The following is a 27,676-nucleotide window of genomic DNA, read 5'->3' on the forward strand; positions in this document are numbered from 1 at the left end:
TAGGATCCACATATGAGAGAGAACATGTGGCGCTTGGCTTTCTGGGCCTGGGTTACCTGACTTAGTATAATACTTTCCAGGTCCATCCATTTTTCTGTAAATTTCATAACTTCATTTTTCTTTGCCGCTGAGTAGAACTCCATTGTATAAATGTGCCACATCTTCATTTTCCACTCATCAGTTGGGGGACATCTAGGCTGGTTCCATTTCCCAGCTATTATAAATTGAGCAGCAATAAACATGGTTGAGCATGTACTTCTAAGGAAAGGAGATGAGTCCTTTGGATATATGCCTAGGAGCGCTATAGCTGGGTCATATGGTAGATGTTTTGTTTTTTTTAATGAGAGAGAGGATGAATTGGAGCATCAGGGCCTCAGCACTGCACTTGAACTCCATTCACGTGCACCGCCTTGCACACGTGTGCAGCCTTGTGTGCTCATGTCACTGCACATCTGGCTAATGTGGGATCTTTTAGACATGGGTCCCTACGCTTCTCAGGCAAGCCATCTCTCCAGCCCACCAGCTCTAAGTATTAAAAATTATTCACACTATCTGGGCATGGTGGCACAGGCCTGCAATCCTAGCTCCATGAAAGACTAAGGTAAGAGGATCAAGAGTGAGTTCAAGGGCTGGAGAGATGGCTTAGTGGTTAAGGTGCTTGCCTGCAACGCCTAAGGACCCAGATTAGATTCCCCAGGACCCATGTAAGCCAGATGCACTAGGTGGCACAGCAGACAAGGTGGCACGTGCGCACAAGGTGGCACACACTTCTGGAGCTCGATTGCAGTGGCTGGAGGCTCTAGCATGCCAATTATCGCTCTCTCTCTGTCTCTCTTGCTCTCTCTCTCTCTCTCTCTCTCTCTTTCTCTCTGTCTCTCTCTTGCTCTCTCTTGCATTAAAAAAAAAAAAAAAAAAGAGTTCACAACCAGCCTGGGCAACTTGTATAACCTTGTCTCAAGAAGTAAAAGAGGGCTAGGGGATTGCTCAGCTGTTCAAGGTGCTTGCTTGGAAAGCCTGCCAGCCCAGGTTCAATTCCCTATGTCAAGCCATCTGCACAAAGCAGCACGTGTGTCTGGAGCTGTTGGCAAAGGAAAGAAGCCCTGGTGTGCCATTCTCTCTCTCACTTTCTCTCTGAAATAAATAAAAAAATGATAAATAAAAAAATTAATAATAAAGGTATGGGGGCTCATGCCTTTACTCCCAGCACTTGAGAGGCAGAGAGGTAGGAGGATTGCCACCCTGAGACTATATAGTGAATTCCAGGTGAGTGAGACCCTACTTCGAAAAAAAACCAAAATAATAATAATATTTTAAAGCCAGGTATAGCGGTGCACACCTTTAATCCCAACACTCAGGACAGAGGTAGGAGGATTGCCATGAGTTCAAGGCCAACTAGAGAGTACATCGTGAATTCCAGGAGGATTGCCATGAGTTCAAGGCCAGCCAGAGACTACATAGTGAATGCCAGGTCCTCTTGGGCTAGAGCAAGCAAGACCCTACCTCAAAAAGATGTTTTTATTTTTAAGCCAGCTGTGGTGGCACATGCCTTGAATACTGTACTTGTGAGGTGGAGGTTGGAGGATCATTGTGAGTTCAAGACCACCATGAGACTACAGAGTGAATTCTAAATCAGCCTGGACTAGAGTGAAACCCTACCTTGAAAAACCAAAAAAATAAAATTTTATATACATACATACATATATACATATACATATACATATATATATATATATATATATATATATATGGACATCAGAATAAAAGAGAGACTAATTGAGAAGGGGAAGGGATATGATGGACAGTGGACTTGTGAAAGTGGGGGAGGGGAGGGGAGAAAATTGTCATGGTTTATTTTCTGTAATTATAGAAGTTGTCAATAAAAGAGGAATTAAAAAGCAAACATTTTAGGCTGGGCATGGTGGAACATGCCTTCAATCCCAGTACTTGGGAGGCAAAGATAGGAGGATCACTGTGAGTTCAAGGCCACCCTGAGACTACATAGTGAATTCCAGGTTAGCCTAGGCTAGAATAAGACTCTGCCTCTGAAAAACAAACAACAACAACAACAACAAAAAATCAAAATAGAGATGGAGCAAAGCAAAGGACCCAGGTTCAATTCCCGTTTGCAGTGGCTGGAGACCCTGGCACGCCCATTCTCGGTTCTCTCTCTCTCTTTCTGTGTGTGTGTGTGTGTGTGTGTGTGTGTGTGTGTGTTTCTACCTGTCTATTTCTCTCTCTCTCTAATAATTTTTATTTTATTTATTAGAGAGAGAAAGAATGGGCATGGCAGGGCCTCCAGCCACTGCAAATGAACTCCAGATACATGCACCACCTTATGTATCTGGCTTACATGGGTACTGGGGAATCAAACCTGGGTCCTTAGTCTTCACAAGCAAGCGACTTAACTACTAAGCCATTTCTCCAGCCCTATATTTGTTTTTTTTTTTTTTGTATCTGATTTCTTTCACTTGTCTTATCTTTAAGTTTCACCCATGTTGTAGTATATGTCAGAATTCCCTTCCTTTTTACAGGCTGAATAATTCTCACATGTGTAACTACCCACTTGGTTTATCCATCCATGAAAGCCTGGGTTCAGTTCCCCAGTACCCATGTAAAGCCAGATACATAAAGTGGTGCATGTTTCTGGAAGTTGTTTGCAGTGGCAAAAGGCCCCAGCACCCATATTTTTTCTTTTTCTCTGTCTGTCTCAAATGAAACAAATACTTTTGCATTAAGTTAAACTTTGGGGCCAGGTGTGGTGGCACATTGCCTTTAATCCCTGCACTCAGGAGGCCAAAGTAGGAGGATTGATGTGAGTTCAAGGCCAGCCTGAGACTACACAATGAATTCCAGATCAGCCTGGGCTAGAGTGATATACTACTTCAAAAAAAAAAAAAAAAAAGATAAGCTTTGGATAAAAGTGCTTTTGAGATCTGTGCTTCTCTGGGGAAATGGACATTTGTTTTTAGGATCCAGTTTGCTTTCATGAAGTAATTATGGACTCACAATATTGAAGATTCTCTTCTTGCATTTTGTCTATCTTATGAAAAGATTTTTGAGTATAGATAGTCGAGTTATCCTCAGGCAATATTTTTTTAACTTTTTGGCAGCAGGGGGATGGCAGGAATGCTGAAATGAATCCAGGGCTCCACATATACTCTACCACTGAGCTCTAGCCAATATTGCCAATATTTTTAAAAATATATATTAGATAGATAAATAGATAGGTAGGTATGTAGGTAGACAGATAAATAGATAGATGATAGATATAGGGTTTTTATTTTGTTTTCTTTTTGTTTTCAAGGTAGGGTTTCACTCTAGCTCAGGCTGACCTGGAATATACTATGTAGACTCAGGATGGCCCCAAACTCATGGTGATCTCCTACCTCTTAACTCTGCCTCCCTGCTGAGATTAAAGTATGCACCTCTACGACAAGCTTTTTTTTTTTTTTTTTTTTTTTTTGAGGAGGTAGGGTCTCACTCTTGCCCAGGCTGACCTGAAACTGAACTCTAGTTCCAGACTGGCCTTAAACTCACAGCAATTCTACCTCTGCCTCCCAAGTGCTGGGATTAAAGGCATGTTGCCACCATGCCCAGCTTTATTCACTTATTTGTTTACAAGCAGAAGGAGACAGTGAATGAGTGAGTATGGGCATGCCAATGTCCTCTGGCACTGCAAATGAACTCCAGACACATGTGCCACCCTGTGCACTTGGCCTATGTGGGCACTGGAGAGTTGAACCTGGGTCAGGCCTATAAGCAAGGCCTTTATCTGCTGAGCCATCTCTCCTCACTCCTAGCCAGAATTTTTGAACACTTCCTTTTGCCAGGCTTTTATGTAGAACTATAAAGCCACAGCCTTTTCTCAAGAGATTATAGCTGAATATATGAAATAAGTACAATTGAGCCAGGCATGGTGGTGCACGCCTCTAATCCCAGCACTCCGGAGGCAGAGGTAGGAGGATCGCTGTGAGTTCAGGGCCACCCTGAGACTACATAGTGAATTCCAGGTCAGCCTGGGCTAGAGTGAAACCCTACCTCATAAAAGAAAAGCCCCCAAAATATGTACAATTGTAATATCAAACCAATATCAGTTATAACAAGATACATAAAGTAGTAGAAATTAAAAATTTCTTGGGCTAGAGAGATGACTTGGCAGTTAGGGCTCTTGCCTGCAAAGCCAAAGGACCCAGGTTCAATTCCCCAGGACCCACATGACAGATGAACAAAGTGGTGCATGCATCTGGAATTCACTTGCAGCCCTGGTGCACCCATTTTCTCTCTCTCTCTCTCTCTCTCTCCCCCTCCCTCCCTCCCTCCCTGCCTCCCTCCTCCAATAAATAAATAAAAACAAATAGTTTTCAAAAAGGGCTTCTCAAGTGAATGCAACTGGAGGTCCTGAGCTCAAGGTTCAAAGTTGTGTTTAAGCAAATTTGAAGTTGTAAATAGGCTTTGAGAATTCCCCTTTAAAAGATTTGGCACTTACTCTGTAATCCCAGGCCAGGCCTTGAACTCGCAGCTGATCCTTCTACCTCTGCCTCCTGAGTGTTAGAATTAAAGGCGCACACCACCACACCCGGCTCCTCAGTGTGATTCTTAACCTCGCGGTGGGCTTTGTTGCAGTTCAGCTGCTGTGGAGGGATTTCCTACAAAGACTGGTCTCAGAATATGTACTTTAACTGCTCAGAGGACAACCCCAGCCGAGAGAGATGCTCTGTGCCTTATTCCTGTTGCCTGCCTACCCCCAACCAGGTGAGCAGACATGCTTTCTGCTTCATCTCCTCCTAGATGGTGCTCCAAGTGACTTTCTGATTCTTGAGACTCCGTTCCCTAGCTTAACCCGAGCAGTTGTCCAGGACCTGTTGCTGTGTTTTCCTTCATCACTCTGGTGGCCCACCTGGGGTCTCCAAAGAGGCAGATCTGACTGAAGCCTGGAGACCCAGACCTCCCAAAGAAAAGGAATTCTACACTTAACCATTTCCTAACCAGGATCCCTCAATGATTTTTCTCTAACAATTTAGGGGTTTGGGAAAGATGGGAAGCCCATCAGCCAGAACCCAAAACAAAAAAAAAATATTGGTTTGGGAGTCTCATTGGGGTTTTCTTTTTTTTTTTTTTCCCCTCAGGCAGTGATCAACACTATGTGTGGCCAAGGTATGCAGGCCCTTGACTACTTGGAAGCTAGTAAAGTCATCTACACTAATGGCTGTATTGACAAGTTGGTCAACTGGATACACAGCAACCTATTCCTACTTGGTGGTGTAGCACTGGGCCTGGCTATCCCCCAGGTAACTTACCCCTCCCTGTAAGACTAGTAGGTGCCACAATCCATACGAAGACTGTTTTAGGGAGGGCACCAGGGGATCAGTTGGGGTGGACACTGCGGAAGGGAACGGGAGTCAGGAAAAGCATTGCTGAGAGCCTGAATTGCCTCTTGCTCCCCGCAGCTGGTGGGAATCCTGCTGTCCCAGGTCCTCGTGAATCAGATCAAAGATCAGATAAAGCTGCAGCTCTACAACCAACAGCACCGGGCTGACCCCTGGTACTGAGAATTCTCTCTGCACTTCCTCACCATGGCGACAGGCAAGCTTGACACGTGTGCGCGCGCGCACACACACACCAACCGCAGAGGATGCTGAGAACCGCGCCTGACCGAGCTCTGGGTTCCAGGCTGCCGGCCACGAGGACCCAGAGGAAAGCAAGCGAACTCCAGCTGGGCAGAGGGCAGGGCACGCAGGTGGCTCCGCTGTCCAAAGCAGGATGTGCCTCATCTCACCCATTCTAGCCCTTGCCATCATTAGAGACTTAGTTTCTACTGTTCCTAACCGGAGGCATTTGGATTTACATTTTGAAGTTTTGTTTGGGAAACAGCAGTGGCACAGAGAGCTTAGGGGATTTTTTTTTTTTTTTAAAGCGGAGGTACAACAACAGACAGCCCTGTTCTGGCTTCTGCTGAGCTTGGGTGGACAGACCTAAGAGTCTGCGCCAGGGAGACCTGGCTGTGGAGAGTAGACCCTAGCAAGCCCTGCCTGGAGTCCAGTTGGCATGCTACCAGCTCCAAAGGGAAGGGAGTGGAACAGGCAGAGGGGGAGCCTGGGGATAGGCCAGGGACAGCTGTGTGTGCCAGTGTTAAGAGTGGTAGGGGATATGTTTACCAAACGCTCGCTTTGCCATCCTACCAGGTAGTCAGAGTGAGCTACATCCTGCCCCTCCCTCATTTCCATGGAAACGTGGCAGCCAGGGCAAGGGGTACAACACAGCCAAACTCATCCCCACCCCCTTCTAAAAAATGTTCGGAACCATGGTCCTATATTCTTCAATCGGCAGAAGTAGGACAGTCATACAGACCCTTGAATTCCTCTCTGTTTGCCTCCCCCCTCCAGCAAGTGGGGTTTAACTTGGCAATGTGCAGAGGAGTGGCAACGTCCCCGCCCCCGCACCTCCATTCTCCTGCACCAGAACTCTGCGTTTCTACAGTGTAAGGATGAGAACTCTTGCTGGGGTTGGGAGGAGCCAGAAGTGGCAATAAAAGTTTGCTGACCTGGGCTAAGCTGTCCTTCATGAATTTTCCATTCTGGCAACTAGTAGGGGAAAGGGAGAAGGGTACAGCTTGTCGGCCCTGCCTCCAGGAGGCGACCTGGAGAACCCTAAACCCCACAGTATTTATTTATTTACCTGGTCCCACATGCCCTGTCTACTTCAATCTCGTACAAAATTTAAATTCACATCGAGGTAGGGGAGATCCCTGTGAGTTCTAGGCCAATCTATAGTACTGAGTGAATCCCAGGTCAGCCTGGGCTAGAGCGGAACCCTGCTTCAAAAAATAAATTTATAATAATGGTAGGGTTAGGTGGTTAAGGTGCTTGCCTGTGAAGCCTAAGGGCCCAGGTCCCGTAAACCAGATGCACAAGGGGCAGCACGCGTCTGGAGTTCGTTTGCAGTGTCCAGAGGCTCTCTCGTGCTCTCTCTCTCCCTCCCTCTCTAATAAATAAAAATAGGGCTGGCGGAATGCCTAAGCGGTTAAGGCGTTTGCCTACAAAGCCAAAGGACCAGGTTCAATTCCCCAGGACCCACATTAGCCAGATGCACAAGGAGGCGCATGTGTCTGGAGTTCGTTTGCAGTGTGTGGAGGCCCTGGCGTGCCCATTCTCTCTCTCCCCCTCTTTCTCTGTCAAGTAAATGAATATTTAAAAATAAATTGTGAAAGAGCCGGGTATGATGGCGCATGCCTTGAATCCCAGTGCTGAGGAGGCCACTCTGAGACTACATAGTGACATTCCAGATCCTACCTCGAAAATAATAAATAAAACCTTTCATCCCAGCACCCGGGAGGCAGAGGTAGGAGGATCGCCGTGAGTTTGAGTCCACCCTGAGACTCCATAGTGAATTCCAGGTCAGCCTGGGCCAGAGTGAGACCCTACCTCGAAAACCAAAAAAAAAAGAAAGAAAAGAAAAAGAAAAAAAGAAGAGAGAAAGAAAATAATTAAATAATGCGCTTAGGGTGGACTCTGAACCTTCTCCCATGAGGTGGGGAGGACGCTGAGGAGCAAAGCCTCTCCTCCATCTGGGCGTGCAGGGCAGGGTACCGCTCCATCCAGCGCCCAGTAGGACTGGGACCTGGGCGGTGCGCGGGGATCCCTCGCCTGCAGCCCGCGGCGGGGCCGGGGCGGGGCCTGCGGCGTCGTGGGTGGCCCCGGCGGGCGGGAGGCTCCGCCCCCACGCGGGGCGGGGCGGGGGCGGTGGGAGCTGGGGGTCATCGGAGCCCCTGCAGTCGAGGGGCTGAACTGTGTGTGTGTGGGGGGGGGGATGGATGTCAACCAGAGGCGAATCCCTCCGGTTCTCCGAAACAAAGCGTGGCTCCGGCCCCTGGGTTTGCTCGGCGAGCCTCGGGCTCCTGCGAGGGCACTTTTTTTTTCCAGCAGGGCGCCTGGGACCTCGGCCAGTGTTTAGCTCCCAGCTCTTTAACGACGGAAAGCAAAAATAAAATCATCACGAATGTAAAATTAAGAGCAAGGGCTTTTTGTTCTAGAGAGCAGAGCGAGAAAGCACGGTTTCTCAGTAAGGTGCCAGAAACGCGTATTTATCCGTTCCCTTATGTTGGTGTCATGGACCCAGAAGTTACCGTCTTCACTTGGAACAATGCGCTCTCCGGGTACAGTCAGATCCATCTGGGGGCTTTCAGAAGAGATCAGATCCTCAGAAGCAGAAGCAAGTAACTTGCTTAAACTCCAGACTAGATTTTACCCAGGTGTTTATTCCTGGTAACTAGCCTTCTGGACCCGGACTGAAGATCCTAAGTTTCTGTCCACACCTTGCACTTTAGCACTTACTGAGTAAAATGTTCAGAAAATTACAGTCAGCTCAGTATTTGTAGCTAAATTACAGTTGTAGAACGTCTGGTTCATACTCTAGATGTCTTCCTCTTTGGCTTGATGCTAGCGAGAAAATGGCCCAGTTCTTCAAAGGATTCTTCATCGTTCTTTTCTTTCTTTTTTGTAACTTTTTTTTTTAATTTATTTTATTTGAGAGCGACAGACACAGAGAGAAAGACAGATAGAGGGAGAGAGTGAATGGGCGCGCCAGGGCTTCCAGCCTCTGCAAACGAACTCCAGACGCGTGCGCCCCCTTGTGCATCTGGGTGCATCTGGCTAACGTGGGACCTGGGGAACCAAGCCTCGAACCGGGGTGCTTAGACTTCACAGGCAAGCGCTTAACCGCTAAACCATCTCTCCAGCCCTTTTGTAACATTTTTATTTACTTATTTGTGAGAGTGAGAGAAAGATGCAGAGAGAGGGAGAGAAAATAAGGTATGCCAGGGCCGCCAGCCGCTGCAAACAAACTCCAGATGCACGCGCCACCTTGTGCATCTCAATTCTGTGGGTCCCCAGGAAATGAACCTGGATCCTTAGGCTTCTCAGGCAAGCGCCTTAACCGCTAAGCCCTCTCTCCAGCCCTCTCTTTATTTCTTGTTTCACTTAGATTTGCTTTTGAATGTCTACCTATTTCCAAGTAACTCCAGTCACAAACAGGAGGGTTTAACTCCAGGTCCTTATAATAGCTGCCTGTGCACGCCTTTTAATCCCAGCATTGGGGATGCCGAGGTAGGAGGATCACTGTGACTTCGAGGCCAGCCTGAGACTACATAGTGAATTCCAGGTCAGCCTGAGCTAGAGCAAGACCCTATCTGGGGAGGTGGGGGCGGCATGTGGGGAGGAGATTGGCCAGACACAGTGGTGAGCTAATTCCAGCTACCTGGAAAGCTGATGCCGGAGGATCATTTGAGCCAACAGTTCAAGACCAGCCTGGGAAACATGACTTCATCATAGCAATGAGTACAACGCAGCTTCTTTCACCAGCAGAGGTCTCCTAGTGTTTTTTGTTTTTTTTTGTTTTTTGTTTTTCAAGGTAGGGTCTCACTCTAGCCCAGGCTGACCTGGAATTCACTATTTAGTCTCAGGGTGGCCTTGAATTCACGCTGATACTCCTACTTCTGCCTCCCTAATGCTGGGACTAAAGGCCAGCATCATCACGCCAGTTTCCTGATATTTTTAAAAATAATACACTAGGGCTGGAGGTATGGCTTAGCGGTTAAGGCATGTTTGCTTGCAAAGCCAAAGGACCCCGGTTCAATTCCCCAGGACCCACGTTAGGCAGATGCACAAGTGGGTGCACCCATTCGCATTCTCTCTCTCTCTCTCTCTCTCTTCCTCCCTTCCTCTCTCTTTCTCTGTTAAATAAATAAAAATAAATATTTTTTAAAAAAATAATACACTAGCCAGGCTGGTGGCGCACGCCTTTAATCCCAGCACTTGGGAGGCAGAGGTAGGAGGATCACTGTGAGTTTGAGGCCACCCTGAAACTCCATAGTGAATTCCAGGTCAGCCTGGGCTAGAGTGAAACCCTACCTCAAAAAAAAAAAAAAAAAAAAAAAAAAATCAGGAGGGATGGAGAGATGGCTTAGGGGTTAAAACGCTTGCCTACAAGCCGAAGGACCCAGCTTTGATTCTCCAGGACCCACATAAGCCAGACAGCATAAGATGGTGCATGCATTTGGAGTTCCTTTGCAGTGGCTAGAGACCTTGGAGTGCCCATTCTCTATCTGCCCCCATCTCTCTCAAATAAATAAATTTGAAAAAAAATTTTAAATATTTTTTTGTTTTATTTATTTGAGAGCGACAGACAGAGAGAGAGGGGGGGAGAGAGAGAGAGAATGGGCCCGCCAGGGCCTCCAGCCACTGCAAACGAACTCCAGACACGTGGGCCCCCTTGTGCATCTGGCTAACGTGGGACCTGGGGAACCGAGCCTCGAACCGGGGTCCTTAGGCTTCACAGGCAAGCGCTTAACCGCTAAGCCATCTCTCCAGCCCCCTGATCTTTTTTAAAAAAATATTTTTCAGGGCTAAACAGTTGCTTAGCAGTTTATCGCTTGCCTGTGAAGCCTAAGGACCCCGGTTCGAGGCTCAGTTCCCCAGGTCCCACGTTAGCCAGATGCACAAGGGGGCTCACGCATCTGGAGTTCGTTTGCAGAGGCTGGAAGCCCTGGCGCGCCCATTCTCTCTCTCTCCCTCTATCTGTCTTTCTCTGTGTGTCTGTCGCTCTCAAATAAATAAATAAATAAATAAATAAATAATTTTTAAAAAAATTAAAAAAAAAAGATCAGGAACATTTTATAAAAGTTTATAGTAGGCAGATATTCCAAATTGTCGTAGGTGAAGCATTTCGAGCTCTGTTATGGAAGTCAGGTTGGAGCCTGAGGAGAAGACTCAATGGTAAGGGTTTACCTCACAAGCATGAGGCCATGAGCTGTGATCCCCAGTGCCCACATTAAATGCTGGGCTTGGCGGCGGGCATCTGTAGCCCAGCACTCTGGAAGTGGACACAGGGAATCTCTGGGACTCACTGGCTAGTTAGTATATCTGAATCTAGGTTGAACAAGAGACTCAATCTCAAAGAACAAAGTGAAGAGTGTTTGTGGAAAACACTTGACATCAATCTCTGGCTTTCACACACCTGTACACACATGGACTCCCACACACATGCACATAAATAATAAATCAAGTTGCTAATTAAGCCTATAGGGTCTTCTTACTCCATGCCAGGAACCTGACAAATTAATCAAATGAACAGAGCATAGAGATTCCAAAAGTTTTCAAACATCAATGTTCGGTTTAATAGTGATAAGAGGAACAGCAATAATAAAAGTTATTAAACAGACAAAGCCAGGTGTGGTGGCACATGCCTTTAATCCCAGCGCTCTGGAGGCAGACACAGGAGAATCACTGTGAGTTCAAGGCCACCCTGAATGTACATAATGAATTCCAGACTAGAGTGAGACCCTACCTTGAAAAATCAAAACAAAAAAAAGGGGGTAGGGGGGAGGAAAGGAGAATGAGCCTGAATGGAGGTGGGGAGACAGATCAAAGGGCTGGAGAAAGGAGCCTGGTGGTGGTGGGGGGGCAGCTTTCCTCACTCTTGGAGCCTCTGTGGCTCTAATGCCCTCCTACTTTGGGTTCCCCAAAGTCCCCAGTATGCTCAGTAAGGCCCATTTTTGTTTGCATAGGAATCAACTTGGTTTCCAGTGGCTTATAAATAAGAATAGGACTGGGATGGACAGATGGCTTAGCAATTAAGACATTTGCCTGCAAAGCCAAAGGACCTCGGTTCGATTCCCCAGGACCCACAGAAGACAGATGCACAAGGGGGTGCATGTGTCTGGAGTTCATTTGCAGTGGCCTGTGGCCCTGGAGCACCCATTCTCTCCACCCCCCCTTCTTTCTCTCATAAATAAATAAATTAATTAAATTAAAAAAAAAAAAAGAACAGGGCTGGAGAGATGGCTTAGTGGTTAAGGTGCTTGCCTGCAAAGCCAAAGGACCCAGGTTAGATTCCCCAGAACCCACATAAACCAGATGCACAGGGTGGTGCATTAATCTGGCGTTTTTTGGGTTTTTTTTGGTTTTTTGTTTTTTTTTTTTTTTGGTTTTTTGAGGTAGTGTCTCACTCTAGCTGCCCAGGCTGACCTGGAATTCACTATGGAGTTTCAGGGTGGCCTCAAACTCACAGTGATCCTCCTACCTCTGCCTCCCTAGTGCTGGGATTAAAGGCATGCGCCACCATGCCCAGCTTGGAGTAGGTTTTTAAAAAAAGAAAGAAAGAAAGAATAAAATGCTGTATTTATTTTAACATTTTTAAATTTTTATTTATTTTTATTCACTTATTAGACAGAGAGAGAGGCAAAGAGAGAGAGAATGGGCACACCAGGGCCTCCAGCCACTGCAAATGAACTCCAGACACATGCCCCACCTTGTGTATCTGGCTTTACATGGATCCTGGGGACTGGAACTCCAATCAGGATAAGCAAGCAAGCACTTTAACCGCTGAGCCATCTCCCCAGGTCCCTTTTCAGCTTCTTAAGAAGCTCTACCTTCCTTGGTTTGTGACACCCTTCAACTATTCACCGTCAGCAATGGCAAGTCAGGTCCTTCCCACACTTCCATCAGAAATCTAAACCAGGACTGCAGTTAAGCGCTTGCCTGTGAAGCCTAAGGATCCCGGTTCGAGGCTTGATTCCCCAGGATCAACGTTAGCCAGATGCACAAGGGGCACACGCATCTGGAGTTCGTTTGCAGTGGCTGGATGCCCTGGTGCACCCATTCTCTCTCTATCTTTCTCTCTCTCTCTCTCTGCCTCTTTCTCTCTCTGTGTGCCACTCTCAAATAAATAAATAAATAGAAAATTAAAAAAAATAATCTAAACCACTCTCATGGGGGTGAAAGGCATTACCATGGGATATTTTTTATAATCATGGAAGTTGTTAATAAAACAAAAATTGAAAACAACAATAAAAAACCTCAAACTTGCCTGCAAAGCCTAACAACATGGGTTCAATTCCCTAGTAGCCACATAAAGCCAGATACACAAAGTGGTGTATGCATCTGGAGTTTGTTTGCAGTGGCTGGAGGCCCTGGTGCTTGCTTGTTCACTCTCTGTCTCTCTCTGCTTACATATAAAAATAGTAAAAACATTTTAAAATATCCAAAGTTGGGCTAGAGAGATGACTTAGTGGTTCAGACGCTTGCCTGCCAAGCCTAAGGATCCAGGTTCGATTCCCCAATACCCACATAAGCCAGATGCATATGGTGGTGTATGCTTCTGGAGTTCATTTGCAGTGGTTAGAGGCCCTAGTGTGCCCATGCACTCTCTCTGTCTCTGTCTCTTTTCAGATAAATAAATAAAACTAAAAATAAAGCCCCAAACTCAAACCTGTAAAGTTTTATGCAAAAAAAAAAAAAAATCTAAACCACTCTCTACTATCAAGGTTCTTAATTATTTTTTCCTTTTTGATTTTTTTTTTTTTTTTTTTTTTTTTTTTTAGTTTTTTGAGGTAGGGTTTCACTCTAGTCCAGGGTGGCCTCAACCTCAGGGTGATCCTCCTACCTATGCTTCCCAAGTGCTGGGATTAAAGGCGTGTGCCTCCACACCTGGCTTTATCATTTGTTTTTGTTTTTGTGTGTGTTTTTTTTTTGACCTGGAATTCACAATGTAGATTCAGGGTGGCCTCGAACTCATGGCAATCCTCCTACCTCTGCCTCCCAAGTGCTGGCATTAAAGACATGCACCACCCTGCCCATCTAAAAATTATTTTTCTTTATTACTTATTTGCAAGGGCAGAGAGAGAAAGAGAAAGAGGAGAGAAATGGGCACAGCAAGGCCTCTTGCTACTACAAATGAACTCTGGGTGCATGTACCTCTCTGTGCATCTGGCTTTACTCAAGTACTGGGGAATGAACTCCAAGCCGTTAAGCCTTCAATGAAGAGCATTAACCCATGAGCCATTTCTCCAGCCCCCTATTAAAGTTCTTTTTGTTTTGTTTTTTTGGGACAGGGTCTCACTCTAGCCCAGGCTGACCTGGAATTCACTATGTAGTCTCAGAGTGGCCTAGAACCTCAGTGATCTTCCCAAGTACTGGGATTAAAGGCATGGCCTGGGGCTGGAGAGCTAGTTTAGCAGTTAAGGCCTTTGCCTGCAAAGCCAAAGGATCCCAGTTCAATTCTCCAGGACCCACATAAGCCAGATACACAAGGGGGCGCATGCATCTGGAGTTCGTTTGCGGTGGCTGGAGGCCCTGGCATGCCCTTTCTCTCTCTCTCTGTCCCCCTCCCCACCCCTTTCTCTCCCTCAAATAAATAAATAAAATATATTTCTTAAAAAAGGCATAGTCTGGCAAATATTTTATATTTATTTATCTATTTGAGAGAGAGAATGGGCACATCAGGGCCTCTAGCCCATGCAAATGAACTCCAGACACAAGAGCCACCATGTTCATCTGACTGACGTCGGTACTGGAAAATTGAACCTGGGTCCTTAAGCCTTAGTAGGCTAAGCCATCTCTCCAGCCCTGAAGATGGCTAACTTCAATCCATGGCCATTGACAAATAACTTTTTTTTGATGCGCAATACATCATATCATGATAATTTGTAATAAGTTTGCAGGCCAAGATTTTAATGGTCTTTCTGTGTACCATTCCTTTTCCTTACCAAATTACTTCACTTCATTTGAGCAACACGGTTCTGAAATTCTTTCTGAGAAACACAGAGTCAACTTTGTCAGATTCCAAACCTTTATTTAGCTGCTTTCTCAGAGCTAAAGTTTTAACTATCACAGAAAAACGTTAAATGAGAACATATTCTTTTCTTTCTTTTTTTGTCTTGAAGACATATTCTTTTTGTTTGTTTGTTTGTTTGATTGTTTTTTGTTTTTGAGGTAGGGTTTCACTCTAGCTCAGGCTGACCTGGAATTCACTATGTAGTCTAAGGGTGGCCTTGAACTCACGCGATCCTCCTACCTCTACCTCCCTAGTGCTGGGATTAAAGGAGTGCACCACCACGCCCGGCTTGAGGATATATTCTTGAAAGGCCTGATTGGAACCAGAGAGAAATATGAAATAAAATTTGTATCCCTACTAACAGATTGAATTTATTAAAGTAAAATGACTGGGCTGGAAAAGTTGGCTTAGTGGTTAAGGTGTTTGCCTGCAAAGCCAAAGGACCCAGATTCGATTACCCAGTACCCATGTAAAGCCAGATGCACAAGGTGGTGCATGCATCTGGAGTTTGTTTGCAGTGGCTAGAGGCCCTAAAGCACCCATTCTCTCTCTCTCTTTCTGTTTGATTGAAAATTTAAAAATTAGGGCTGGAGAGATGGCTTAGCAGTTAAGGCATTTACCTGCAAAGCCAAAGGACCCAGGTTCGATTCCCCAGGGCCCATGTTAGCCAGATGCACAAGGGGGTGCGCGTGTCTGGAGTTCGTTTGCAGTGGCTGGAGGCCCTGGCATGCCCATTCTCTCTCTTTCTCTCCCCCTCTTTCTCTGTCAGATAATTAAATAAATAAAAATAAAATATTTTTAAAAAATAAATTGTTCTTGAATGTCTACCTATTTCTAAGTAACTCCAGCCACAAACGGGAGGATTTAACACCAATTCCTTATAACAGCTATCTGTGCATGGCCTTTAATCTCAGCATTGCGAAGGCAGAGGTAGGAGGATCGCTATGAGTTCAAGGCCACTCTGAGACTACATAGTGAATTCCAGGTCAGCCTGAGCTAGATCAAGGCCCTCCCTCTAAAAAAAAAAACTTCAGTTTTTTTCCAAGTCAGCCTGGGCTAGAGTGAGACCCTACCTCGAACAAAAAAAAAACACAAAAAAAAACCCACTTCAACTGTGCCGTCATTCAAAATGCATTAGACACGTTAGTGTTACCCCTTTACAACCACACCCATCCCTCCCTACCATCACTAACCCTTGGCAACCACTAATCAGTTCTCCACCTCTATAATTATGGTATTTCACTAATAGTACAGAAATGGAATGGAGCAGTAGGTAGGTATCCTTTTGAGATTGGCTATTTTTGTTTTGTTTTGTTTTGTTTTTTTTTACCCTGTATGATTCCTTTGCAAGCCAGCCAAGTTATTATTGTAACAATAATATGTTCCTTTTTTTTTTTTTCCCTCGAGGTAGGGTCTCCTTCAAGCCTAGGCTGACTTGAAATTCACTATATAGCCTCAGGGTAGCCTTGAACTTCTGACGATCCTCCTTAACTCTGCCTCACCAGTGCTGGGATCAAAGGCATGTGCCACCATGCCCAGCTGATGAATATATTTCTTTTTTTTTTAAATTTATTTATTTATTTGAGAGCGACAGACACAGAGAGAAAGACAGATAGAGGAAGGGAGAGAGAATGGGCGCGCCAGGGCTTCCAGCCTCTGCAAACGAACTCCAGACGCGTGCACCCCCTTGTGCATCTGGCTAACGTGGGACCTGGGGAACCGAGCCTCGAACCGGGGTCCTTAGGCTTCACAGGCAAGCGCTTAACTGCTAAGCCATCTCTCCAGCCCATGATGAATATATTTCTTACTTCTCTAGCTTCTGGTGGTTTCTGGAAATTTTTTTAAAATATTTTTATTTATTAGAGAGAGACAGAGCAAGAGGAAAACATAGAGTATGAGCATGCCAGGGCCTCCTGCCACAGCAAATGAATTCCAGACTCATGAGCCACTTTGTGAATTTGGCTTTATGTGGGTATTGAGGAATCAAACCCAGGCTTTGTAAGCAAGTGCCTTTAACCTCTGAGCCATCTCTCCAACCCCCAACAAAGCGTTTCTTTTTGAATTCTGAGAACTATGATATGGATGAGCCCTAGTTCATATAGGTGGTCACCCAGTACAGGATGATCAGTTAGTTTCCAGTTTGGAACTACTGCAAATGAAACGTACAAGTTCCTACTTAAATCTTCCTAGCTCTTGGATAAAGACCCAGGAGTACATGATATTTTTGTTGGCTTGTTTGTTTTGGGTTTTCTTGTTTCCTTTATTTATTTATTTATTTAAGAGCACAGACAGAGAGAAAGAGGCAGAGAGACACAGAGAGAGAATGGGCGCTCCAGGGCCATCAGCCACTGCAAACGAACTCCAAACTCGTGCACCCCCTTTGTGCATCTGGCTAACGTGGGTCCTGGGGAAAGGAGCCTCGAACCGGGGTCCTTAGGCTTCATAGGCAAGCACTTAACTGCTAAGCCACCGCTCCAGCCCCCTCTTGTTTCCTTTTTTGTTTTCAGGAATTGACAAGCTATTTTCCATGAACATATTATTTTATATTCCCCAATAATGTATGTATGAGTGACACAGGTTCTCTGCAGCCTTGCCAGCATTTAGTGTTAATCCCTAGCATGTGTGTGAGTATGTATGTGTGTTTCTGGGAAATCCAAGGCCTTATGCATACTAAGCAGGCACTTTACATCTTGATAAGTGTGGTGATGTCTTAATTAACATTTCTGTAAGAGCTACTGATGCTAAACTTTTAAGAAAAATTATTTGTTAGAGAGAGAGAGAATATGGATATACCAGGGCCTCTCACAGCTGTAAATGAACTCCAGATACATGTGCCATTTTGTGAGTCTGGTTTATGTGGGCACTGGAGAATCAAACTCGGACGGGCAGGCTTTGCAAGTATTTGCCTTTAACTGCTGAGCCATCCCCCCAGCCCTTCTTTTGTTTGGTGTTTTTGTTTTTGTTTTGTCTATCCCCCCCCCCCCAAGGAAGAGTCTGCTCTAGCCCACAATGAACTGGAATTCACTATGTAGTCTCAGAGTACCTTCAAATTCACAGTAATCCTATCTCTGCCTCCCATGTGCCTGGACTTAAAAAAAAATTTTTTTTTTAATCTATTTATTTGTAAGCAGGCATGAAAGGACCTCTAGTCACTGCAAACAAAGTCCAGATGCATGCGCCACTTTGTGCAGCTGGCTTTATGTGGCCACTGGGGATTAGAACCAGGGTCCTTAGGCATTGTAGGCAAGCCCCTTAACTGCTGAACCATCTCTCCAGCCCCTCTTTGTTGTTTTGTTGTTGTTGTTATTTGTTTGTTTTAATGGTGTATTGCAAGGCCTCTAGCTGTCGCAAAAGAACTCCAGACAAATATACCACTCAGTACATATGGCTTTACCTCGGTACTGGTAAATCCAACTCAGGTTTTTAGACTTGGCAGGCAAGTACCTTAACTGCTGAGCTGTTTCTCCAACTCCTGGAGGTGAATTTTATTTATTTATTTGTTTTTGTTGTTTTCTTTTTCTTTTCTTTTCTTTCTGTTTTTCAAGGTAGGGTCTCATTCTCACCCTAACTCTCTTGAAACTCTGTACTTCCTCACTGGCCTTGGACTCACAGTGATCCTCCTACCTCTGCCTCCCAAGTACCTGGCTTGGTAGCACAATTTTAATCCCAGCATTTGAGAAACTAAGGTAGGAGGATTACCATGAGTCTAAGACCAGCCTGGGCTACAGAGTGAGACCCTGCCTCAAAAAAAAAAAAAAAAAGAAGGAGGAGGAAAAGGAAGAGGAAGAGGAGGAGGAGGAGGAGGAGAAAAGGAAAGCAGCCAGGCATGGTGGCACATGCCTTTAATCCCAGCACTCAGGAGGCAGAGGTAGTAGGATCATTGTGAGTTCAAGGGCACCCTGAGACCACATGATAAATTCCAGATCAGCCTGGGCTAGAGTGAGACCCAACCTTGACAAAAACCAAAGAAGAGAGAGACAGAGAGAGAGGGAGAAAGAAAGAAAGAACGAACGAACAAACGAATGAAAGAAAGAAAGAAAGAAGAAAGGAAACATTTAGCCCAGCCTGAGGCAAGCCTTGAACTCCTGATCCTTCTGCCTCTACCTCCCAAGTGCTGTAATTACATACATGCTCCACCAGACCCAGTTTGAGATTTGTTTTAAATTTTATTTATTAATTTATTTGAGAGAGTGAGAAAGAGGCAGAGAGAGAGAGAATGGGCATGCCAGGGCCTCCAGCCACTGCAAACGAACTCCAGACACATGTGCCCCTTGGGCATCTGGCTTACGTGGGTCCTGGGGAATTGAACCAAAGTCCTTTGGCTTTGCAGGCAAGTGCCTTAATCGCTAAGCCATCTCTCCAGCCCCAGTTTGAGATTTTTTTTTTAATTGAGTACAGTCTTTATTTAGAAAAATCTCCTTGTAAGAACACTATTAACTAACTGCTTACAAATATCTTGGCATTTTGTGGCAAGCCCCAATAGTTGGTTTCTTGCTTTGCACAAATTCTGCTTGTGTAAATTTATCTCCATCGTAAATACCAGAGCCATAGCTCACCATCTCAAGCCTCTCGGTCTTTGGATGACAGTTCATTGTCTGAAGCGCTGTTATTAACACTGAAGCCTGTATTTCAGTTCAGTTTGGAAGCTGTGCAAATTTCTTTTGTCATCCTGCTGATGGAGCTGAGACCACAGGAGTTGCCCACTAAACTGGGATGGGGGACTCAGGATCCATATGCTGTTGCCCCTCTCTGGTCAAGCCTAATGACTCCAGGCTCAACCTGTCCTGCAGCTATCAGCTTTTTGATGAAATTTTGGTAGGAACTGTTAGAAAGGAGAGGTTTAGAGAACCAGTTTGGGGAAAGGAAAAAATAAAAATAATAAAATCCCTGCTACATTGAGTGTTTTAATCCATGAGCATGGGGTATGTCTATCCTAAGGGTTTAAGTTGCCTTTGGTTTCTTTTTGCAACAGTTGAGGTATTCCTTATGTAGACACTGTATCTATTTTGGTAGGTTTATACTTTAGTATTCTGTTCTGTTTGAAGCAGTTTGCAAAGAATGCTTTCCTAAGGAAGGGTGGTTGAATGGACCTGAGTGAAATGAGAAGATAAGAGTAAGCACGAGGGGCTGGAGAGATAGCTCAGAGGTTAAATGCTTGCCTGTGAAGCCTAAGGACCCTGGTTCGAGGCTTGATTACCCAGGACCCACGTTAGCCAGATGCACAAGGGGGCGCACGCGTCTGGAGTTCACTTTCAGTGGCTGGAGGCCCTGGCGTGCCCATTCTCTCTCTCTCTCTCTATCTGCCTCTGTTGCTCTCAAGTAAATAAAAATAAACAAAAGGAAAAAAAAAATAAGCGTGAATACAAGAAGGAAAGAGGAAATGAGGGAGGAAAGAAGGGCAGGGGGATGAAGATTAATGAAGGGCATCCAGCTGGTTGTCAGAGATTAGTAGGATCTTGGTGAGGTTCTAATGAGAAATTGGAATTTTACTCTAACTCTGAAGAGATACCATTAGAGAGTCTTAAGCACAAAAATGTTGTGATCTGGGCTAGCATGATGGCTTAGCAGTCAAGGCACTTGCCTGCAAAGCCAAGGGACCCAGGTTCAATTTCCCAGTACCCACCATGTAAAGCCAAATGCACAAGGTGGCTTATGCGTCTGGCATTTGTTTGCGGTGGCTGGAAGCCCTGGTGGTGCCCATTTTCTCTATATATATCTGCTTCTTTCTCTCTGTCAAGTAAGTGCAAATAAAATATCTATATAGAAAATATTTTTTAAAATGGGGCTGGGGAAATAGCTTAGCGGATAAGTTGCCTGAGAAGCCAAAGGACCCCAGTTCGATTCCCCAGGATCCACATCAGCAAGATGTATAAGGAGGTATACAGAACTGGAGTTCATTTGCTAGAGGCCCTGGTGCACCCATTCTTGCTTTCTTTCTCTCTCTCTCAAATAAATAAATAAAATATATTTTTTAAATAAAAACAAAATAATGCTAGGTGTGGTGGTGCATGCCTTTAATCCCAGCACTGGGGAGGCAGAGGCAGGAGGATCACCATGAGTTTGAGGCCACCCTGAGACTCCATAGTGAATTCCAGGTCAGCCTGGACTAGAGCGAGACCCTCTCTCGCAAAACCAAAATAAATAAAGTAAAAAATGATGTGATCTGACATATTTTAGGATGACACTGGCTCTTAGTTGAAAAATAGTACACACTGGAAAAGGAAAGAACTGGGATTCTGCAACAGTTATGCATCAGATTCTGGCCAGTGTGACAACTGAACCATAATTAAGCACCAAAGTTTCCAAGGACATCCATGGATATCCCATAAGTACTTTCATATCAGTCTTTTTTTTTTTTTTTCGAGGTAGGGTCTCACTCTAGCCCAGGCTGACCTGGAATTCACTATGTAGTCTCAGGCTGGCCTCGAACTCACGGCGATCCTCCTACCTCTGCCTCCTGAGTGCTGGGATTAAAAGCGTGTGCCACCACACCTGGCTCTCTCTCTCTTTTTAATGCAAGAGAGTGTGAGAGAGGATTGGCATGCCAGGGCCTCCAGTCACCGCACTTGAACTCCAGACGTGTGCACCACCCCCTTGTGCCCATGTGTGACATTATGCACTTGCATCACTGTGCATCTGGCTTACATGGGACCTGCAGAGACGAACATGTATCCTTAGGTTTTGCAGGCAAGCACATTAACTGCTAAGCCATCTCTCCAGCTGTCGGTCTTTTTTTTTTTTTTTTTTTTTTTAATGAAGGACCCAAAAGCAAATGACAAAAAGTGAACAGTGATCGTGTGGCCTCAGAATGCCAAGGTATTTAATGAGAATGACTCAGAAATCAAGAAGCTACTTGTAAGGCATTTATTAACCTAAGGCAGCTTCTCCTGGGCCTGACAACAGAACTGCATTATGACATGTAGGCAGGGCACAACTCTTGGACTGGCACTTTGCAACTTGCCACCAAGCTGGAGACCAGAGTGTCAAGTCATGCTGAGTTTTTGTTTTTTGAGGTAGGGTCTCACTCTAGCCCAGGCTGACCTGGAGTTCACTATGTAGTCTCAGGGTGGCCTCAAACTCCCGGTGATACCTACCTCTGCCTCCTGAGTGCTGGGATTAAAGGCGCGGGCCGCCATACCCAGCAAGCCATGCCGACTTTAACATGGAGTCTTTAACAGACATCGGCAGTCTTGGTGTGTCTGCAGAAGGAGATAAACCATCTTGGTGCCATTCTGGGACTACCAGGATGTTTTCTTTTCCTTAATCATTGCTGAAGTCCCTCCTTCCCCCGAAACCTGCTGTCTGACAGAATTCCAGAACCTCTTTTTTTTTAAAAAAAGATTTTTTTATTTTACTTATTTATGAGAGCAAGAGAGAAAGAATGGACATGCCAGCACATCTAGCCACTGCAAATGAACTCCAAATGCGTGTGCCCCTTTGTGCATCTGGCTAATGTGGACCTGGAGAATCAAACCTGGATCTTTTGGCTTCAGCAGCGTCTTAACTGCTAAGCCATCTCTCCAGCCCACTTCCTTCCTCCCTCCCTCCTTCCCTCCCTTCCTTCCTTCCTTTCTTTCTTTTCTCTCTCTCTCTCTTTTTTCCTTCCTTCCTTTTTTTTTTTTTTTTAAGGTGGGTTCTTATTCTAGCCCAGGCTGACCTGCAATTAGTCTCAGGTTGGCCTCAAACTCACACTGATCCTCCTACCACAGCCTCCTGAGTGCTGGGATTAAAGGCATGTGCCACCACATCTGGCTTAGATTTATTTTTATTTTTTTTATGAGAGAGAAAATGGGCACATTAGGGCCTCTAGCCACTGCAAACAAACTCGAGACACATGTGCACCCAGCTTTACGTGGGTACTGGGGAACTGAATCTGTGTCCTTAGGCTTCTCGGGCAAATGCCTTAACTGCTAAGCCATCTCTCCAGCCCCTGAGCCTCTTTCTACTTCTCTGTCAAGTAGCTTTGGGTAGCTCTATAAGCATGTCCTTAGTCTGCCTTCCTGCTACCCTCTGCTAGGCCAGCAGAATCCCCCCACAAAAATACTGAAATTCAGTATTCCACATGTATGGAATGTGCCGTGGTCTCATTCATTAGTGCCCTCACTCAGGCATTCTGTTCAGCCTGGAATGTCCTTCGAGAGCTTTTCATAACCAGCTTGATCATGAGCTCCTTTTGGAAGCTATGTGTCCCTTGCTTCGTATTCCTGTGTCTAATTCAGCACTTACCAAGCCCCAAGACAATCCCTGGTCACTCCTAAAGGCAAGGCTCATCTTGAAACCATGCAGTGGAAAAAAGAAAAAAAATAAGTATAGAAGTATAGAATCTAGAGTCTAGACTACTACATTTACATCTTGTTTTCACCCAGTTCCTTTTTTTTTTTTTTGAGGTAAGGTCTCACTCTATTCACTATGGAGTCTCAGGGTGGCTTCGAACTCATGGCGATCCTCCTACCTCTGCCTCCCAAGTGCTGGGATTAAAGGCGTGCGCCACCATGACCGGCAACATGCCTAGTTTTTATTATGATAGTGAAAATTTAACCATTTAGTTGTATGGCACGTATTAACAGCTTAGCAATGGTCAAGTGTCAACTTCCTTCTGATTACTGGGACCAACCAAAGTGCCCACCAATGAGCTCAGGTGCCAGGCACGTGGACTGGGTCACATTCAATTGCTAATACTTGGCTGATCAATTATATGCCAATGGGAAGTAAGGGAAAGTTCACCTTCTCTTATTAACTTGAATGTTACAAAGGAAATGTTGGAAGTGGAACCTAATTCGGTGGCCTGCTTCTGTGTCTCACCTGTTCGGCCCCACTCTCCAATAAATACACTGTTTCTATTTACAAATAAATAAATAAATAAATAAATAAATAAATAAATAAATAAATAAATAAGAGAAAGATAAAAGGGCAAACTGCCTTCAGCTATGTGCATCAACAAACTCTGAAGAAAAAAAGATGCTTGGGCTGGAGAGATGGCTTAGCGGTTAAGTGCTTGCCTGTGAAGCCTAAGGACCCCGGTTTGAGGCTCGGTTCCCCAGGACCCATGTTAGCCAGATGCACAAGGGGGCGCACGCATCTGGAGTTCATTTGCAGTGGCTGAAGGCCCTGGCGCGCCGTTCTCAATCTCTCTCTCTGTGTCACTCTCAAATAAATAAATAAAAAATGAACAAAAATTTTTTAAAAAAAGATGCTTTAAAAAAATCACCGAACGTGGGCTGGAAAGATGGCTTAGTGGTTGAGCACTTGCCTAAGGACCCGGGTTCGAGGCTCAATTCCCCAGTACCCACATAAGCCAGATGTACAAGGTGGTGCATGCAATCTGGAGTTCGTTGGCAGTGGCTGGAGGCCCTGCTGTGCTCATCCTCTCTCTTTATCTGCCTCTTTCTCTCTCAAATAAATAAGTAAAAAGAAAAAAAAAAAGAATACTGAAATTTAGTTAGACATGAACACACACACACATACACACACACACACGCACACGCACACACGTGGACGCACACACACCCCTGAGAAATTATTTTACTTTTTCCCTTTCTTCTTAGGCATATAAACATTCTGGCTGAAACATTGAAGGTTCTGCTCAATTCTCTCCTCTAAATAATTGCTGTGCCTCAAGTCAGTAATCCTAGCATTCAGGAGGCTGAGGATGGAGGGCCTCTAGCCACTGCCAATGAACTCCAGACACATGCGCCACCATCCATGAGCATCTGACTCACGTGGGTACTGGGAATCAAACCTGGGTCCTCAGGCTTTTCAGGCAAGTGCTTCAACTGCTAGGCCATTTCTCCAGCCCCCACTTCTTTTCTTTCTTTTTCGGAGGTTTTTTATTTGAAAGGTGGGGTCTTGCTCTAGGTCAGGCTGACCTGGAATTCACTCCATAGTCTCAGGTAGCTTCGAACTCACAGCTATCTTCCTATCTCTACTTCCCAAGTGCTGGAATTAAAGGCATGTGCCACCATGCCCGGCTCCATTTCATTTTTTTTTTTTTCACAGAGGAAAAAAAAAAACAAAAAACTGAAGGTCACTATGTTTTAAATTATTTTTTCCAGTGGGAATGTTATGCCCTAGTGACATAATCTATTTCCACTTCTTCCTTAACTCCCTGGTGACTTCCTTCAAAATAGTCCTTTTTGGGCTGGAGAGATGGCTCAACGGTTAAAGGTGTTTGCTTGCAAAGCCTGGAGACCTGGGTTCAAATTCATTGTACCCACACAGAGCCAGATGCACAAAGTGGCACGGACATTTAGAGTTCATTTGCAGTGGCAGGAGGCTCTGGCACGCCCATTCTCATTCTTTCTCTCTCATTCCCTTTCTCTCTCTTGCAAGTCAATAAATAAAATACTTTAAAAATAGTCCCATTCTTCCAGTCTCTTGCCCTTTGTGACATCTCATGTCATCTTATTAGCTATGAATAATATCTCTCCCCACCAAAACATCTGCACCGTTTCCTTATTGGCAATAGTAGAAGGAAGCATTAGCATCTCTTTCGTCTGAGGCCTCTTACCAGTTTTCCTCCACTATGTGCTGATTGCTAGGCCGACCATGCTTGGAGCTGAGGTCATGGTTCCTTCACATGCAATGCTTTTATTTATTCTTTTTTTTTTTTTTTTTTTTTTTTGGTTTTCTGAGGTAGGGTCTCACTCTACCTCAGGCTGACCTAAAATTCATTATGTAGTCTCAGGGTGGCCTTGAACCCACGGTGATCCTCCTACCTCTGCCTCCCAAGTGCTGGCATTAAAGGTGTGCACCACCACGCCTGGCCTTCTCTGTTTTTGTTTTTGTTTTTTTTTAATTTATTTATTTGAGCGCGCGCGAGAGAGAGGTAGAGAGAGAGAAGGAGAGCACCAGGGCCTCTAGCCACTGCAAACAAACTCCAAACTCCAGACATATGCACCACCTTGTGCATCTGGTTTTATGTGGGTACTGGGGGTCAAACCTGGGTCCTTTGGCTGTGCAGGCTAGAACTTTAACCACTAAGCCATCTCTCCAGCCCTCCTCTGTTCTTTTTTTTTTTTTTTAACTTTTGTTTTTATTTATTAGAGAGAGAGAATGGATGTGTCAAGGCTTCTAGCCATTGCAAATGAACTCCAGATGCATGTGCATGTGACTTACGTGGGTTCTGGGGAATAGCACTCTGGTACTTAGGCTTTGCAAGCAAGCTCTTTAACTGCTAAGCTATCTCTCCTGCCCTCCTCTGGTTTTTTTTTTGGACCCATCCTAGTCACACTTCAGTACTGGATTCAAATCCTGTCTCCTCCACTTCTTCCCAGGCTGAGATCTATCTGCTGTCATTTCCCACTCATTGTGCCTCATCTTAGTGGCTAGTAAGCAATTGCTATGTACACTCAGTTGAACCAGATACTATGTACAGACAAGGAATATAAGATAAAGTCCTGGAGAGGAAAAGTTGCCTGCTTTACCATGATGTATGTATTTATTTTTAAAAATATTTATTTATGAGAGAGAGGGAGGGAGAGAGAGAGAGAGAGAGAGAAAGAGTGAGCAGTTGGGCACATCAGGGCCTCCTGCCATTGCAAACAATCTCCAGAGCATTCACCATTTGTGAGTCTGACTTTATGTGGGTATTGGGAAATGGAATCAGGGCTGTCAGGATTTGCCTTAACCGCTGAGCCATCTCTCCAGCCCAGCTGTCAGGATTTGCAAGCAAGAACCTTTAACAGCCGAGCCATCTCTCCAGTCCAATGTTGTCTATGTTTCCTGAGGACAAGCCTTGTTCTCACAATAAAATACAAATTCTCAAACTCTTCATGGATGTCACCACTTGAGTACATGCTATGCTTTCAGAAAGACACCCTAAATTGAAGTAAATCCATCCCTTTCTGTACCTCTCTCCCTCTAGAGACTTGGGTACTAATTAAGGATGGCAGTTGTCTTGTCGTGTGATATTTTATTTATTTGAGAGATAGAGGAAAGAGAGAGGGGGGGGAGGGAGGGAGAAGGAAAGAAAGAAAGAAAGAAAGAAAGAAAGAAAGAAAGAAAGAAAGAAAGAAAGAAAGAAAGAAGGAAGGAAGAAAGAGAGAGAGAGAGAGAGAGAGAGAGAGGGAAGGAAGGAAGGAAGGAAAGAAAGAGGAAGGAAGGAACAGGTAGAACGAGAATGGGCACCCAGGGCCTCCAGACAGTGCAAATGAACTCCAGATGCATGCACTACCTTGTGCATCCGGCTTAAGTGGGTCCTGGGGAATGGAACCTGGGTCCTTTGGCTTTGCAGGCAAGCGCCTTAACTCCTGAGCCATCTTTCCGGCCCGTGTGATAGCTAATTTTCTCTTAGACATCAAAGGTAATGGAAACTGTCCACCTCTAGGCTATGAGGTAGTCTTCCAAAGATAAGAAACCACCCTAGTGAGCTGTCCATTTAGTAATCAGGAAAAATCCATCCTCTTGGCGGCAACTTGTTTCTGAAGGAGATCCAGTGTGATAATTGAAAACGAGCTTTGGAAAGAGGGAGGAAAGAGAAGCAGAGGGAGGAAGGGAGGAGTACACACTTCCTGGGGCGAAGGAGCAGAATGGCCAACGAAGGTGGACTGGCTTCCCTTGGACAAAATTAAGAACATGCCAGGGCCAGGTGGGTGGAAATCACAGTTTATACTGCGCACTAGCAACGCAGGCTTGATGGTGACATATGTTCCCACCGGTAACGGGGGCAGCTGCCCTGGGTGACTCTGAGGATGTTGTCCCACCTAGATCCCCGAGATGCAAGGATTCAGGGAAGCAAAAATCCAAAACGCTGCTTGCTCTTCCACAAGGCTCTTGAATAATAAGTTGGACGATCTAAATCAAAGAAGCAAGAAAGACTCGTGGAGCTGTAGAACTAACAGGGCAGGGAAGGAGCAGGAAGCTCTCTCCGGCTTTCAAGCATCCATCCCCCTGGTTTCTTCCACCCTCAAACCGGGAGGAGAAACGTCTTGTCCTGTAAATAACCACTTTGCACAACTTTCCGATCCACCAAGGTGCCCGCTAAGTCCAGCAGCTCTGGGACACCCCTTCCATCCATCTACACTCCCTGGCGCAGGCGGCGGCGGGCTGGGGAGTCACCAGATTACACCCC

At 45.3% G+C, this 27,676-nt stretch overlaps 1 protein-coding gene across 2 annotated transcripts in view; it reads left to right on the forward strand.

Moving 5' to 3' along the window:
• The window catches only part of Tspan33 (tetraspanin 33), a 36,507-nt gene extending 29,962 nt beyond the window's left edge, over nucleotides 1-6,545 (forward strand). For both annotated transcript variants that reach the window (XM_004661219.3, XM_012949364.2), the window contains exons 6-8: nucleotides 4,624-4,752; nucleotides 5,127-5,288; nucleotides 5,448-6,545. In XM_004661219.3, coding sequence (XP_004661276.1) covers nucleotides 4,624-4,752; nucleotides 5,127-5,288; nucleotides 5,448-5,549 — 393 coding nt within the window. In that variant the 3' untranslated portion in view covers nucleotides 5,550-6,545. The remainder of the gene's footprint in view (nucleotides 1-4,623; nucleotides 4,753-5,126; nucleotides 5,289-5,447) is intronic.
• The last annotated feature ends 21,131 nt before the right edge of the window (nucleotides 6,546-27,676 follow it).

The sequence above is a fragment of the Jaculus jaculus genome, chromosome 10, assembly GCF_020740685.1.
Source record: "Jaculus jaculus isolate mJacJac1 chromosome 10, mJacJac1.mat.Y.cur, whole genome shotgun sequence".
NCBI classification, from domain to species: domain Eukaryota; kingdom Metazoa; phylum Chordata; class Mammalia; order Rodentia; family Dipodidae; genus Jaculus; species Jaculus jaculus.